This window comes from Indicator indicator, chromosome 13 (assembly GCF_027791375.1).
Source record: "Indicator indicator isolate 239-I01 chromosome 13, UM_Iind_1.1, whole genome shotgun sequence".
NCBI lineage: Eukaryota > Metazoa > Chordata > Aves > Piciformes > Indicatoridae > Indicator > Indicator indicator.
Window position 1 is genome coordinate 27,975,610 of NC_072022.1, and position 15,602 is coordinate 27,991,211.

The following is a 15,602-nucleotide window of genomic DNA, read 5'->3' on the forward strand; positions in this document are numbered from 1 at the left end:
CTGTTTTTACACTTAAAAGTATTTTTTTTTTCGGTTTATTTTTAATTCTTCCAAGACCCATCACAGCCAGAACACAAAAATCGCACAGCGTCTCCTTAGGACAGAGCCAACCTCAACACTTCCATGGAACCGCTTAGGTTTGTAATTTCGTGGGGAACTTGAATTCTTGTACTCACACCCGACTTTATTCCCAGAATTTCTAAGCCAGAAAACCGAAGTCAGAGAATTTTCTGTACATCGGGCTCATTACAGGCAGACTCTGAAGCAATTCCCTTCCTTGGTGCCTTTTAAACTTCACCTGAGCAGGCACAGAAGATGCACTTTGTACAACATCAGCACACAGAAACTCATTTACTGCAATTTCTCCTTTCTACCTTCCTTTTTACCTATGAAGCGGATTAAAACGGGCTCCGGCAGCTCAAACACCCAAAGGCTGGGTTGTTAGGGAGCGCTACGACCCTTTCCACCGGGCCACCCTGCCACGGCCTCCACCACGGCACCAAACCCCACGTTCTGACGCCAAAACGGCCGGCCCCGCGCTCCTCCCCTTCCGCCGGAGCGTGGCCGGCTCCTCCTCCCCGCGGCGGAGGCGCAGCCGGGCGGCATTAGCTCATCTCGGCCGCGGCTTTGCGCGGCCTTTTCTTCCCGCTCTCCGCCTCGGGGTCGCTTCCCAGCCCTCAGAGGCGGCTCCGCGCCCCGCCAGCCCCCATGGCCCTTTGCAACGGAGACGCCAAGGTCAGTGTCGCCGAGCTGCTGGCGCCGAGACGCCGCCCGCTGGGGCCTGACGGCCGCTTTGTGCCGTAGCTCCTGAGCCCGGCTCGGCCTGGCTGCTGCCTCGTCTGGCGGGCACATGGCCGCGGCGGGCCCTGGCTTTCTCCTGGGAGCCGTGGGCGGCCCTGCGGCGTGGAGCAGACCGGGGGGCTGGGAGTGGGGCCGGGCGGCGGTGGGGGCGGGTATGGGAGGCCGGTGCTTGCCAGGTCGGTTGCCCACGTTCCCGGCCCGCCAGCCGGCTCTCGGGCACCACACAGCTTCTCAATTTCATCAGCTAGATTTAAGAGGATTTTGTGAAATGGTGCCTCATGGTGTGGCTCACTTCGCCTGGGGCTATTCTGTGCCTGCACTGCCTCGGGGGGAGGGGGGCGGTTAAAACCGAAACGCAGCTCCCCGGCGGTACGGCTGGCACCGTCCCCAGCAGCGAAGCACGCTGCGTGGATATCACATCCCCTGAGAGCGGGCATGGACCGGCGCTCCTGCGGCCGGCTGAAGGGAAAAGTGGGCTTCTGGAATTGCCATGGGAGTGGGCAGGCTTGGTCCCACTAGCCCTCATCCTGGTGACTCCCCCCTTGTCCTCCCCAGGACCCCCGTCCTGGTGATTCCCCCTTTGTTTCCCCCCCAGGATCCCCATCCTGGTGACTCCCTCTCTGTCCCCCCCAGGATCCCCGTCCAGATGACTCCCCCTTGTCCTCCCAGGATCCCCATCTTTGTAACCCCTCCCCCCTGGATCATGCTGCTCCATCAGCATTGCCCTGCACCCAGTTTGCAGTGACAGTGGCAAAAAAGGTGCATGTTGGTGTAGGTCTTGCATGCCAGGATGTCAAAATTACTCCAAAGCCTTTGGGAAGTTGGAAGGTTTGTTTTCTTTTTTTTTTTTTTTTCTTAGTAATCCAACTTCTGAAACAAAAATCCTGCAAGATAGAAAATGGTAGGGGTTGGAAGGGACCTCTGGAGATCAAGTCCAACCCTGCCCTGCAAGGCAGATTTACCTAGAAAAGGGCACACAGGAACACATCCAGGCATGTTTTGAATGTCTCCAGAGATGCGCAGGCAGCTTCTGTACTAGGATAAAAACCTTCTTTGCAAGAAAATGTGGCTCTGAGAGGGTTTTTTTTGGTGCTTGGTTGCTTCCTACTGACATTTTCTGACACACTCTTCCCTGACCGTGGCACCAGTCTTCCTCCCTGGCCAGGTCTGCTCTTGAGGGCTCTTCTTTTGGGGTGATTGCACCCAAATCTAGACAAGACATGAAGCTGGCAGGAAGCTGTGGGTAATGAGAGTGAGATAATGAGGGTGAGCTAAGGAAGAGTGGTTTCTGCAGGGGTCCCAGCAGCCATCAGAGATCTGCATGTGACTGAAGTAAATCTGAAGTCCATCTGAGATCATGGGTTGGGGGCTCTTGTATCAGTCTTGGAGGCTGCTGGAGGTTGGAGGAGTTACTTTCCTGTTATACTTGGAAGAAAATTCTAAGTAGGTCTCCTTCTACCTGCTTAATTTTAATGTCACAGGGAAACAATTAAACTTTTGTAAAACCTGTGCTGGCTTGAAGGCACCGGATCAAGGCTCTTGGTTTAGGCTTGTCCTAAGCTGTTAGTGTGGGTGAAGGCTCAGGGCTGACCCTACTGTGGACCAGGCTTTGCCAGGTGCTTGGTGGTGCTCCAGAATGGACAGTTCTCTGTGTTCATGTGCTTTGTAAATGGCATTCATGAGGATTCTGCCAGTGTGTGGGTGTGCAGAGCGCTGCAAAATGCCCTGCTCCTGCTTCTGCAGGATGGTAGGAAATGCAAACTTATTTTGAAGTACTAGGTAGGTACACCAAGGAGTAAAATATGTGGTGTCCTTTGCTGAGGACAGGTCTCCTGCTGTGGCTCATTGTAGAACTCATCATTTGCCTTTTTTTTTGATGCAAAACCCAGCAGCAATGGAAACTTTTTTTCTTCAGTATTACCAAGTGGTAGAGCTGGAATCATAGAATGTCAGGGGTTGGAAGGGACCTCTGGAGAACATCCAGTCTACACCCCTTGCCAAAGCAGGGGCACCCAAGGCAGGTCACACAGGAACACATCCAGATGAGTCTTGAAAGTCTCCAAAGAAGGAGGCTCCACAACCTCTCTGGGCAGCTTGCTCCAGGGCTCCAGCACCTTCACAGTACAGAATTTTCTCCTCGTGTTGAGGTAGAACTTCCTGGGTTCCAGTTTGTGCTCATTGCCCCTTGTCCTATCACAGGACACCACTGAAAAGAGCTTGGCCCCTTCTTGACAGCCACCCTCAGGTATTTATAAACATTGGGCAGATCCCCTCTCAAGCTGCTCTTCTCCAGGCTAACCAGCCCCAGGGCTCTCAGCCTTTCCCCAGCAGACAGATGTTCCAGTCCATCATCCTCATAGCCTCCTCTGGACTCTCTCCCTTCATTCTTTGTCCCTCTTGAACTGGGCACAATATTCCACATGTTGTCTTACCAGGAGATAGTAGAAGGGGAGGAGAACCTCCTTTGCCCTGCTGGCAACACTCTTCTTCATGCCCCTTGTCCTTGCACAGGACACCTTCTTCTTGACACCCACCCTCCAGGGCTGCCCCTTGCTGTGGCAGTGCAGTTGGAGCTGGTGGTGTGGTTCAGGTGACACTTGGGACTTTGGTTGCAGGTCTGGGGTCAGTGAAACAGTCAGCAAACATCAGTCTGGAGATAGAGTGTTTGACAGCCTTGAGCAACCTGGGCTTTTGGGAGGTGTCCTTGCCCAGGGGAGTTGGAACTGGATGATCTTCAAGGTACCTTCCAGCCCCAACCATACAGTGACAGTGCAGTCACTATTTCATCAGTCATGGTGAGCAGGAGGAACCCTTCACATCTGATTTGGCTTTCAGGGTGACTTGTGACTTAAATTTGCTGAATATAGATTCCCCCTCCCCCCGTTTTTTTTTTTCTCTTGGTGTGCACAAGTTCCATCTGGTTTTAGTCCCGCTCTGGGGACATCAGGAGAGTGCCTCTGCCTGCTCTGAACTGCCTTGGGCAGCTGTCAAACCAGCTTCCACAGAAGTTCTCCAGATTTTTGTGAAGATGGAGCAGGAGAAGACAAGGAACTCTGCTTATATCCCTCCTGAGGGGAAAAAGAGCTTTTCTTAGAAGCTGGAGAGTCCCTGCTAGGAAGAGGTGCTGGCTCCACAAGCCCTGTCCCTGCAGGAGCTGTCTGTTCTCTTCATCTTCCTCCTGGCATGCTTGTGGTATCCAGAGGCCTGAGCTGCCATCCCAGCATCTGTTCCTCTTTGGGCTCTACTAAACAACATTTCCCTTCTTAAATTTGGGTTCAAAACTCTCTAGCCTTGGCACTCTGACACACCATCAGGCTGTGCTGCCCTCCAGTGTGACCTGGATGGCTTGGGAGCTGAGGAAGAAAGCTCAGAGGCAGCCTTTGCTGGGTACTTTTTGGGAGGCTGTATCCTAGCAGGATGATGCTCCTCTGGGATGACCTGTGGCTGGTGTGGGGGTGATTACTTCACCCACATGGAAATGCCATGGAGATGCTGTGGGCTGTCTCATCTTCCTCAGCAGCTGTGGAGGCAACCTCCTAGGAACCCTGGGTTGAAGATTGTGTTGCCTGGTAGAACCGTACAGAACAACTCCAACATGCCACAATTAAAACCTGAAATGGTTGTAAGCTCCAGGATGGGATTTTGGTGCAGTCTTTGCAGAATTAAAACCTCTTTGTTTTCCCTTCATCAAACTGTGTTGGTAAGGGACCAGAGTAAGCTTTAAGTTAAAGAAAAACCACCCCCAAAGTAAGCAGCTTCTTTAAGCAGCAGTTTTCCTGCATAAGTTTCTTGCTGTCATAGGTTGGGGTTGTGTTCACAAGGTTGTCTTCCTTTTGTTTGTGTTGCTCCCCTTCCTTGAAGATCCTCCCTGGAATACGTTGCCCAGGGAATAGGATGCCCAGGGAGGTGGTGGAGTCCCCATCCCTGGAGGTGTTCAAGAAACCTGTGGCCATGGTACTTGGGGACAGGGTTTGGTGGCTATGGTGGTGTTGGGTTGAAGGTTAGACTCGACCTTAAAGGTCTCTTCCAACTCAAACAATTCTATAAGGACATTCCCATGGAGTAGCTGCTGCTTCTCACAGTTTCTTAGGAAGAAACAACTTGGTCCTCGCATTTTCTAACCCTCTTCCAGATGTGGTTGAAATTGGCCAACCAATTTCAATGTGATTGGGTCAGAGAGAGCCAATTCTTTGTCCTGAGGTGCAATCTGCTTGAATGCTGCATCCAAAAGTTGTTTTTGTCAAGGCTCATTCAGTGGAGACATTTGTTCTCCATTTCTCCTCTTTATTCTCTGCAGGAGGTAATGGCAAGTGAAAGCTCAGGCTATGAGGCAGCCTGATGGGGGGGAAACCACTTTTCTTCTGCCTTTGTACTGTCCTGTTTTGCTTGAGGAAAGATCAGAGGGTGTGGAACTGCACAAAGGAAGAGGCTGGGGGTGGTGGTCAGGGCCAGGAACTTCTTATTTCTGGAAAGCTCTGCCTTCTTTGGCTTGCTGGTGGTTTTTTTTCCCCCCTTCATTTGTACCACCTTTGGTTTTGGGGATGGGATGTTTGTCTGGCTGCTTGGCAGGGATGTGCTGTGTTAGTGCAGAGCCCCTTTCTAGTGTCAGTGCATCTCCTGGCCTTTAGCAGCCTGAGGATTCTCTTTATCTAGAAGTTCCTCTGCTGGTCTTTATCATTTTGATAATGAACTGAGGCAGCTTCAGTGAGCTTTGCAGGTGTTAGTTGTTTGTTTGCCTTAAAGCCTGTGGTCTGTCACCATCCTGGTGGCACATCCAGTATCCTGCAGTCTCCTGTGACCAGCAGGGCAGGGAGGGGATTCTGCCCCTCTGATCTGCTCTGCTGAGACCCTCACCTGTGGCACTGCTTCCAGTTCTGGGGCCCCAGCACAAGAAGGACCTGGAGCTGCTGGAGAGAATCCAGTGGAGGCCACCAAGATGATCAGAGGCTGGAGAACCTCCCTTGTGGGGACAGGCTGGGAGGATTGGGGCTGTTCAGCCTGGAGAAGAGGAGGCTTCAGGGATGCCTAGGAGCAGCCTGCCAGTACCTGAAGGGGCTCCAGGAGAGCTGGGGAGGGACTTTGGACAAGGGCTGGGAGTGCCAGGGTGAGGGACAATGGCTTTGAGCTGGGGGAGGGGAGATTGAGACTGGAGAGGAGGAAGAAATTCTTGACAGTAAGGGTAGGGAGATACTGGAACAGGTTGCCCAGGGAGGCTGTGGCTGCCTCCTCCCTGGAGGTGTTCAAGGCCAGGCTGGATGAGGCCTTGAGCAACCTGGGCTGGTTGGGAGGCTGGATGTAGGAAGAAATTCTTTACAGAAAGAGTGATTGGCAATTGGAATGGGCTGCCCAGGGGTGGTGGAGTCACTGTCCCTGGAAGTATTTTTAAAAAGACTAGATCTGGCACTTAGTGCCATGGTTTAGGTATTAGATGGTGTTGGGTAATTGGTTGGACTTGGTGATCTCAGAGGTCTTTTCCAGCCTGGTTAATTCTGTGAAGGTGTCCCTGCCTATGGTAGGGGGGTTGGAACTAGATGACCTTTAAGGTGCCTTCCAACCCAAACTGTTTGTGATGCTGTGATCCACGTGTGGTGATACCACACCTGCAATCCTGTGTCCAGTTTGGGGCTTCCCAGTTCAAGAGAGACAGGGACCTGTTGGAGAGAGTCCAATGGAGAGCCATAAGGATGCTTAGGGCACTTGAGCATCTCCCCTATGAAGAGAGTCTGAGAGCCCTGGGGCTGTTTAGTGTGGAGAAGAGAAGATTGAGAGGGGATCTGATCGATGCCTATCAAAATCTGAGGGGTGGGTGTCAGGTCTATGAGGCCAAGCTCTTTTGGATGGTGCACAGTAATAAGGCAAGAAACAACAGGTTCAGGCTCAAACATGAGGAGAAACTTCTTTCCAGTGAGGATGACAGAGCCCTGGAGCATTCTTCCCAGAGAGGTTGTGGAGTCTCCTTCCCTGGAGCCTTTCCAAACCCACCTGGATGCATTCCTGTGCAGCCTGCCCTGGGTGCCCCTGCTCTTGGCCCGGGAGGGTGGGACTGGGTGATCTGTGGAGCTGCCTGCCGACCTCTGCTGCACTGTGACTGCGCTGCAGGCAGCACTGAGGTGGGTGGTGCCATTTGCAGGCGGAGAACGCTGGAGGAGAGCTGAAGGATGGGCAGCACCACTACGAGGGCGCCGTGGTTATCCTGGACGCCGGGGCGCAGTACGGGAAGGTGATCGACCGCCGGGTGCGGGAGCTCTTCGTCCAGTCCGAGATCTTCCCTTTGGAGACCCCAGCCTTTGCCATCAGGGAGCAAGGCTTTCGGTAGGTCTTTTGGCTCCTTCTCCATCAGCACTCAGCAGAACCTTCTGTTCACAGGCAGGGTTGCAGCAAACAAGTGCTGGGAAGGGCTCTGCTCGCCAGCACGCGTCTGGGTGTGCGGAGAGGCTTTGGATGCCGCCTCCAACAGGTCCTCACAGAGAAGCAGGCAAAGCCTGGCCAGCCCTGGGCTGTAGCTGCAGGATGGTGCCTTGGCTTGCTCTGCCAAGCTCTGTGTGATGCCCTGCTGGGCACAGCTTGCTTGCCTGCCTGCCCTCCCTGGTACTTTATCTGCCCAAGTTCAACCATCCTTCTACCTGGGCTTGCGTTTCTGGCAGGTGCCCCTGAGGGACGGGGCTTCATTAGGTGGAACAGGTGATATGCCCTTGGCTTGCATGGAAAGGCTGCAAAGAAGTGCTGGATGTGTTTGAAGGTGTCCAGAGAAGGACCATGGGGATGAGCTGGAGCTGCTCTGCTATGAGGACAGCCTGAGAGAGTTGGGGTTGTGCAGGCTGGAGAGGAGAAGGCTCCAAAGAGACCTTATTGTGGCCTTCCAGTATCTCAAGAGGGCTATAGGATAGCTGGGGAGGGACTTTTGAGGGTGTCAGGGAGTGATAGGATTGGGGGGAATGGAGTAAAACTAGAAATGGGTAGGTTCAGATTGGATGTGAGGAAGAAATTCTTCCCCAGGAGGGTGGTGAGAGACTGGCACAGGTTGCCCAGGGAGGTGGTGGAAGCCTCATCCCTGGAGGTTTTTGCAGCCAGGCTGGAGGTGGCTGTGAGCAACCTGCTGTAGTGTGAGGTGTCCCTGCCCATGGCAGGGGGGTTGGAACTGGATGATTCCTGAGGTTCCTTCTAACCCTGACAATTCTATGATTCCATTAAGTTTCTCCTCCTGTTTCTTCTCCTGGAACTGGGTTCCAGTTTGTGTCCATTGCCCTTTGTCCTGTTCTTGGGCACCACTGCCCAGAGTCTGGTCCCAGCCTCTTCTTACAGTCTGGCAGTGCCTGGGGATGGCAGCTGCCTGAGGTTGACATTCAGTAGCTTCCTTTGCAATGATGCCACCTCCCTGGAGGTGTTCATGGTTGGAAAAAACAAGTACAAAGCACTAAATAGTTGATACCTTTCCTTGCTGCCAGCAACAAGTGGTCATTTAAGTTCAAGTGTTTTGGTTGCTTCCCAGAAACAGCTGGGCAGGATTCAGCACAAGATCTTCAGGGAGTTTACCCCAGGTTAGGTATTTACATTTTCTTTTGAAGTTAAACTAAGAAAATAATTTTTAGCAACTCACAAGACTTGTTTTCTTGAGTCAGAGCTGCCCTGGTTCAACAGGTAAAACAGCAAGATCCTCTGAAGTTTGGCAATGGGGTTGGACTCAGTGATCTGCAGAGGGTCCCTTCCAACCCCTCCATTTCTATGACTGCATGCAGATGCAACCTCTTCAATTGTACTGGCAAATGGAAATGATTTGAATGACCTGAAGGCATTTAGAAGCAACCATACCCAAGTCAGATTGCTGCATAGGCTTCCCTAGCACACTCTGTGGCAAGCTAAAGATGCAATCACTGACATCACAGAACAGTTTGAGTTAGAAGGGACCTCAAAGATCACCCAGTTCCAACCCCATTCGCATGGGCAGGGACACCTTCCACTAGCCCAGGGTGCTCAAGGTCCCAGCCAACCTGGCTTTGAACACTGCCAGGCTTGGAACCTCCACAGCTTCTCGGGGCAACCTGTTCCAGTGCCTCACTACCCTCATGGGGAAGAACCTCCTTCTAATGTCCAATCTAAATCCAGCTTGTTCCCATTTGAAGCTGTCACCCCTCATACTGTCACTCCATGGCTGTTTACAAAGTCCTTCTCCAGCTGTCCTATAGCCCCCTTCAGGTGCTTGAAGACTCCTCTAAGGTCCAGAGGAGGCCACAAAGATGATCAGAGGGCTGAGAACCTCCCCTATGGGGACAGGCTAAGTGAGTTGGGGCTGTTCAGCCTGGAGAAGAGAAGGCTCCAGGGAGACCTCAGAGCTGCATTTCAATATCTGAACAGGATCTATGGGAAGGCTGGGGAGGGAGTCTTCAGAAGGGGCTGTGGGGATAGGACCAAGGGCAATGGTTTGAAACTGGAGCAGGGGAGAGTTAGGTTGGACATCAGGAGGAAGTTCTGCACAGTGAGGGTGGGGAGAGACTGGAACAGGCTGCCCAGAGGTGGTTGAGGCTCCTTCCCTGGAGGCATTCAAGGTCAGACTTGATGTGGCTCTTGGCAGCCTGCACTGGTTGGAGGTGTCCCTGCTGACTGCAGGGGGGGTGGTCAAGATGAGTTTTGAGGGTCTCTCCCAACCCAATGCAGTTCCTACATGAGGGTTTCTGCTGGTTGTACAGATGTCAGCATACTGCTGCTTAAAAATGGAGCAGTTTTGATCTGTCGGAGCTTGCAGGACAAACTCTCTCAATAACATGAGAAAAAAGCCTTATTAGATGCCTTTAATCCCCTGCATGCAGCTTTTATCTTGCTCCTTTTGGGCATTCCTTGCTCAAAACAACAAATTTGATGTTCTTGATGAAGCAAACAGTGCAGGAGTCCAAGGTCTGGTACAGCCCTGTTCAATCCTGGGCTGAGGCCAAAAAGCATTGCCTGACTTGGTGCTTCTCCAGTTCATGGTCTTCCAAATCATGCTTCCCTCAATCATCTCTCTTTCCCTTCTGAAAAGATTTAATTCTCTGTCACAGCATGAAGGATGAACTTCATAGTGGGTGTTGGTCTCTTCTCCCTAGGAGCAAGTGTAGGACAAGTGGAAACAGGGGAGGTTTAGGTTGGGCATTAGAAGACACTGAACCACTGAAAGGGCTCCCAAACACTGGCACAGGCTGCCCAGGGAGGTGGCTGAATCCCCATCCCTGGAGGGGTTTCAAAGACAGAGGTTGCAGTGAGGTGGGGGTTGGTATCTTCTCCCTAGCATCAGGGGATAGAACAAGAGAAACTGGCCTGAAATTGTGCCAGGGGAGGGTTAGGTTGGACACAAGGAACAATTTCTTTGCTGCAAGAGTGGTCAGGGATTGGCACAGGCTGCCCAGGGAGGTGGTGGAGTCCCCATCCCTGGAGGTGTTCAAGAAACCTGTGGCCATGGCACCTGGGGGCAGGGTTTGGTGGCCTTGGTGGGGTTGGGTTGCTGGTTAGACTCAATGGTTTGAGGGGTCTTGCCCTGACCCAGGTGCAGGACCTTGCACTTGGCCTTGGTGAACTTCATGAGGCTGGCCCAGGCCCAACTCTGCAGCCTGTCCAGGTCCCTCTGGATGGATCCCTTCCCTCCAGCATGTCTGATGCACCACACAGCTGCCATTTGTCACCTATCTCCTCCATTCCTGATTAAACAACATCCAGTCCAACTTCTGGATGCCATCCCTTCCCTCCAGCGTGGTGTCACCTTCAGACTTGCTGAGGCTGCCCTCAATCCCCTGGCTCTGTAGCTTACAAAGCTGTCAAACAGCACTGGTCTCAAAACTGCCCAGGGAAATTGGGATGAATGTGTTAAAATTGATAGCAGAATGTGAATATCCAAATCAAGAGCTTCTGGAGCAAAGCCTGTATCTGAGTTGCTGTTTTCTCTCTCTTTTGTCTGCAGAGCTATCATCATCTCTGGAGGACCAAATTCTGTGTATGCAGAAGATGCCCCCTGGTTTGACCCAGCCATATTTACAATAGGAAAACCAGTTCTTGGGATCTGCTATGGCATGCAGGTGCTGTGGACAGAGATGTTTTGTCTACAGCCCCGTCCTAAGCCTCATTTCTGCTGCTAACTGAAGATGAGCTCCTCAAGGGCCTGCTGTTCAAATGCCAGCAGTGTGCAAATGATGCTTTTAAAGTATCACAGGGCATAACTCTGTTCTTCTCTTGGCTCCACTGAAGAGAAGCCTAAATGATTTGGCTTTCCTGAAGTGCTGTAGACTCTGTTCCCTCTGCCTTTTTCTCACAATGCTACAGGTTGGAAGGGACCTCTGGAGGCCACCCAGTCCATGATGATTTGCTGAAGCAGGGCACCCACAGCACCTTGCCCAGCAGCACCATGGCTGGAGGGGACTTGGAAGCTCTCCACACAAGGAGACTCCACAACCTCTCTGGGCAGCCTGCTCCAGCCCTCCAGCACCCTCACACCAAACAACTTTCTCTTCCTGCTCACATGCAACCTCCTGGGTTCCAGTTTGTGCCCCTTGGCCTGTCCCTGGGCAGTATTTGAGAAGAGTCTGACCCCAGCCTCTTGCCCCCCACAAGCCCTTTAGCTCTTGCTGAGCACTGCTTAATTCCCTCTGGGGCTGCTCTTCTGCAGGCTCTCAGCCCCAAGACTCTCAGCCTTTGCTCCTCACAGAGCTGCTCCAGGCCCCTCAGGATCTCTAATGGACACCTCCCCCCCAGCCCAGGCCTCATCCAGCCTGGCCCTGAACGCCTCCAGGCAGGAGGCATCCACAGCCTCCCTGGGCAACCTCTTCCAGTGTCTCCCCACCCTCACTTTCAACAATTTCTTCCTCATCTCCAGTCTAAGTTTGCCTTCCTCAAGTTCCAAGTGTTACTTGATTGTGTTTTTTTCATGTAGTATTTTTGTTTTGACAGATGATGAATAAAGTCTTTGGAGGCACAGTGCACAAGAAGAGTGTTAGAGAGGATGGAGTGTTCAGCATCACTCTGGATAACACATGTTCACTCTTCAGGTACCTCAATGTTTTTAGTTGTTGGAGATACCAGGCTGGAAATTGGTGTTTGGTTGAGAGGAAGCTTCTTTTAAAGAAAATACTGAAATTCCACCCATGCTGCCCTGATCATTTCTAATGCAACTGTTCCAGCTGTGTCCACAAGTAAGCAAGTTACTCACTGCACAAACACCTGGGCAGAATTTATTGCTTGATTCTAGAAATGCAGGGATGTTTGCTTGGAGTAGTGTGGAACCCTCTTGTTTCAAAGTAGAAGGGCTTCATGGAGACACTATGAAGTTTGTCACAGCGTGAGAATCTTTGTGTTAAGCTCTTGCAGTGCTCTGTGCAGTGCCTGACTCTGGTGTTAAGCTCTTGCAGTGCTCTGTGCAGTGCCTGACTCTGGTGTTAAGCTCTTGCAGTGCTCTGTGCAGTGCCTGACTCTGGTGTTAAGCTCTTGCAGTGCTCTGTGCAGTGCCTGACTCTGGTGTTAAGCTCTTGCAGTGCTCTGTGCAGTGCCTGACTCTGGTGTTAAGCTCCTGCAGTGCTCTGTGCAGTGCCTGACTCTGGTGTTAAGCTCCTGCAGTGCTCTGTGCAGTGCCTGACTCTGGTGTTAAGCTCCTGCAGTGCTCTGTGCAGTGCCTGACTCTGGTGTTAAGCTCCTGCAGTGCTCTGTGCAGTGCCTGACTCTGGTGTTAAGCTCTTGCAGTGCTCTGTGCAGTGCCTGACTCTGGTGTTAAGCTCCTGCAGTGCTCTGTGCAGTGCCTGACTCTGGTGTTAAGCTCCTGCAGTGCTCTGTGCAGTGCCTGACTCTGGTGTTAAGCTCTTGCAGTGCTCTGTGCAGTGCCTGACTCTGGTGTTAAGCTCCTGCAGTGCTCTGTGCAGTGCCTGACTCTGGTGTTAAGCTCCTGCAGTGCTCTGTGCAGTGCCTGACTCTGGTGTTAAGCTCCTGCAGTGCTCTGTGCAGTGCCTGTTGCACTCACCCGTTCTTTGCAAGGTACCAGAGATCCTGAACCCATTTGTTTTCTGCCTTCCTTTAAGATTATTTTATGAAGATTTATTAAACCAGAAGTAGATTTCTTGGTACTTTTGTCAATGCCTCTGAAGTTTCTTAGAGTAATTCTCACAGATTACTCCTGCCTGATGTTTCAGTTTTAGTCACTTTCCCCTGCCTAAAGTCTGAGATGTCCTGAAAACACTTAGTTTTGAGCAAAAAAAACTCCTCTTTGAATTGAAAAGCAGGACTCTGAGTCCCCTGACTGACTCTAGGTGGCTCTGCATGGCAGGGAGGGAATCCTTCAATATTGGCATATCAGCAAATGGTAGCTGTTGGAAGGGACCTCTGGAGCTCAGCCAGTCCAAGCCCCTGCTCCAGCAGGGCACCCCCAGCAGCTTGCCCAGCAGCACAATGCCCAGGGGGGGTTGGAAGCTCTCCACACAAGGACACTCCACAACCTCTCTGGCCAGCCTGCTCCAGCCCTCCAGCACCCTCACCCCAAACAACTTTCTCCTCCTGCTCACAAGGAACCTCCTGGGCTCCAGTTTGTGCCTGTTTATAAAAAAAAAAAAAACAAAACAAACAAAAAATGTATCTTAATTCAGAAGGCACTGGGGTTGTCTCTTGTTGGACAAGCTTCCAGTGGAGGCATCTCAGAGTTGGAGCTGACTTTCTAGGAAGGAAATCCTGCATACAGGATCCCAGGCTCACAGGATGTTAGGGGTTGGAAGGGACCTCTGAGGATCACCCAGTCCAACCCCCCTGCCAGAGCAGGACCATAGAATCCAGCACAGGTCACACAGGAACACATCCAGATGGGTGCAGAAAGTCTCCAGAGAAGGAGACTCCACAACCTCTCTGGGCAGCCTGTTCCAGGGCTCTGGGACCCTCCCAGTGAAGTTCCTCCTCATGTGGAGGTGGAACCTCCTGTGCTGGAGTTTATATCCATTACCCCTTGTCCATTTCTGACCTGATCATGGAGCTGTTCTTTCATTGGGATCCCTAAGAGCTTCTCTTGGGAATGCAGGTACTCAGGTCTTTGTTCTTAGTTTTTTAATTAATTCTGGGTTTCAATCTTCATTTAGGGGCCTTCAGAAGGAAGAGCTTGTGCTCCTCACTCATGGAGACAGTGTGGATAAAGTAGCAGATGGATTCAAAGTGGTTGCACAGTCTGGGAACATCATAGCAGGTATTTATTTTGCACTGAAATTGTCCTTTTCCGGGTTCAGAGATTGCATTGGGTTGGAAGGGACCCGCAAAGGGCATCTTGCCCAACACCCCTGCTGGCAGCAGGGACATCTCTAACTAGAGCAGGCTGCCCAGGGCTACATCAGGTCTGATTTTGAATGTCTCCAGGGATGAGGCCTCAACCACATCCCTGAGCAACTTGTTCCAGTGTCTCCCCACCCTCACTGTGCAGAACTTCTTCCTGATGTCCAACCTAAATCTCCCCTGCTCCACTTCTGCCAAAGTGTGGCAGAAGAAATCACTCCAAGTCTCTGCTTGGCTTTCTTGGGTGTGCATTTCACCTCCAAGTGATGTGGTTTTGGTCATACCCCTTTCTTTGCCCCAATGAAGGCATAGCAAACGAATCCAAAAAGCTGTATGGAGCCCAGTTCCACCCTGAAGTCAGCCTGACAGTGAATGGGAAGATGATCCTGAAGAATTTTCTTTATGATATTGCTGGATGCAGTGGTACCTTCACAGTGGAAAACAGAGAGCTTCAGTGCATCCAAGACATCAAGGAGAAAGTGGGCTCCTCAAAAGTGCTGGTGAGTAGATGGGGCTTTGGGGTGGGGCTCTGGGGCTTCAGTTTTGATGAAAGCAAAAGCCTGACAGTGACACTGCCACAGCTGCTCCAGTAACACATTAACCAGGCTTGAGAGACTTTGCACAGTTGGGTTTTGAGGCATTGTTTGACTCCTTCTTGCCCTCCACATCATCGACTCCAAGCCAGAGTCCTGCTCTGATCTGCACAGCGGTATCTGAACTGTTTGTCCACACTTTCCCCCCAGAGAGCTGACCATGTTTTGAGGTTTTTCTCTCCTCTTCCCCCTCCCCCTCAGGTCTTACTCAGTGGTGGTGTGGACTCCACGGTGTGCACTGCTCTCCTGAACAGAGCTTTGAACAGGGATCAGGTCATAGCTGTGCACATTGACAACGGTTTCATGCGCAAGAGAGAGAGTCAGTCTGTGGAGGAGGCCCTCAAGAAGCTTGGCATTCAAGTGAAAGGTACCAAAAAGCTGCTAAATCCCAGCTGATACCACTGGGGGTGGGGCCAGGCTCTGAAAATGTGCTGGGCTCTGCTGTATTTTGCTCCTTTCCAGCTAGGAGAGTTGCTTTGTGCCACTCAGTGAAGGGCTGTGGATCTCAGAATCCCAGCGTGGTGGAGGTTGGAAGGGACCTCTGGAGCTCAGCCAGTCCAAGTCCCTGCTCCAGCAGGGCACCCCCAGCAGCTTGCCCAGCAGCACAATGCCCAGGGGGGGTTGGAAGCTCTCCACACAAGGACACTCCACAACCTCTCTGGCCAGCCTGCTCCAGCCCTCCAGCACCCTCACACCAAACAACTTTCTCCTCCTGCTCACATGGAACCTCCTGGGCTCCAGTTTGTGCCCCTTGGCCTATCCCTGGGCACCACTGAGCAGAGCCTGGCCCCAGCCTCTTGGCCCTGTTGCTATTACAGTCAGAATTACTTTGTCAAGGCAATTTTTTTTTCCCTCCTGGAACTTCCTTCTCTGGAGACTTTCAAGACCCTCCTTGATGTGTTCCTGTGTGACCTGCCCTAGGTGCTTCTGCTTTGGCCGGGGGTTGATCTTCAT

The 15,602-nt window shown here is 52.0% G+C and overlaps 1 protein-coding gene across 1 annotated transcript in view; it reads left to right on the plus strand.

Annotated features, from left to right (window-relative positions):
- The first annotated feature begins 708 nt into the window (after nucleotides 1-708).
- Nucleotides 709-15,602, plus strand: part of GMPS (guanine monophosphate synthase) — a 31,862-nt gene continuing 16,968 nt past the window's right edge. The window contains exons 1-7 of the mRNA XM_054385972.1: nucleotides 709-735; nucleotides 6,932-7,113; nucleotides 10,727-10,841; nucleotides 11,710-11,807; nucleotides 13,869-13,972; nucleotides 14,362-14,555; nucleotides 14,850-15,015. Of these exons, the coding sequence (XP_054241947.1) occupies nucleotides 709-735; nucleotides 6,932-7,113; nucleotides 10,727-10,841; nucleotides 11,710-11,807; nucleotides 13,869-13,972; nucleotides 14,362-14,555; nucleotides 14,850-15,015 (886 nt within the window). The remainder of the gene's footprint in view (nucleotides 736-6,931; nucleotides 7,114-10,726; nucleotides 10,842-11,709; nucleotides 11,808-13,868; nucleotides 13,973-14,361; nucleotides 14,556-14,849; nucleotides 15,016-15,602) is intronic.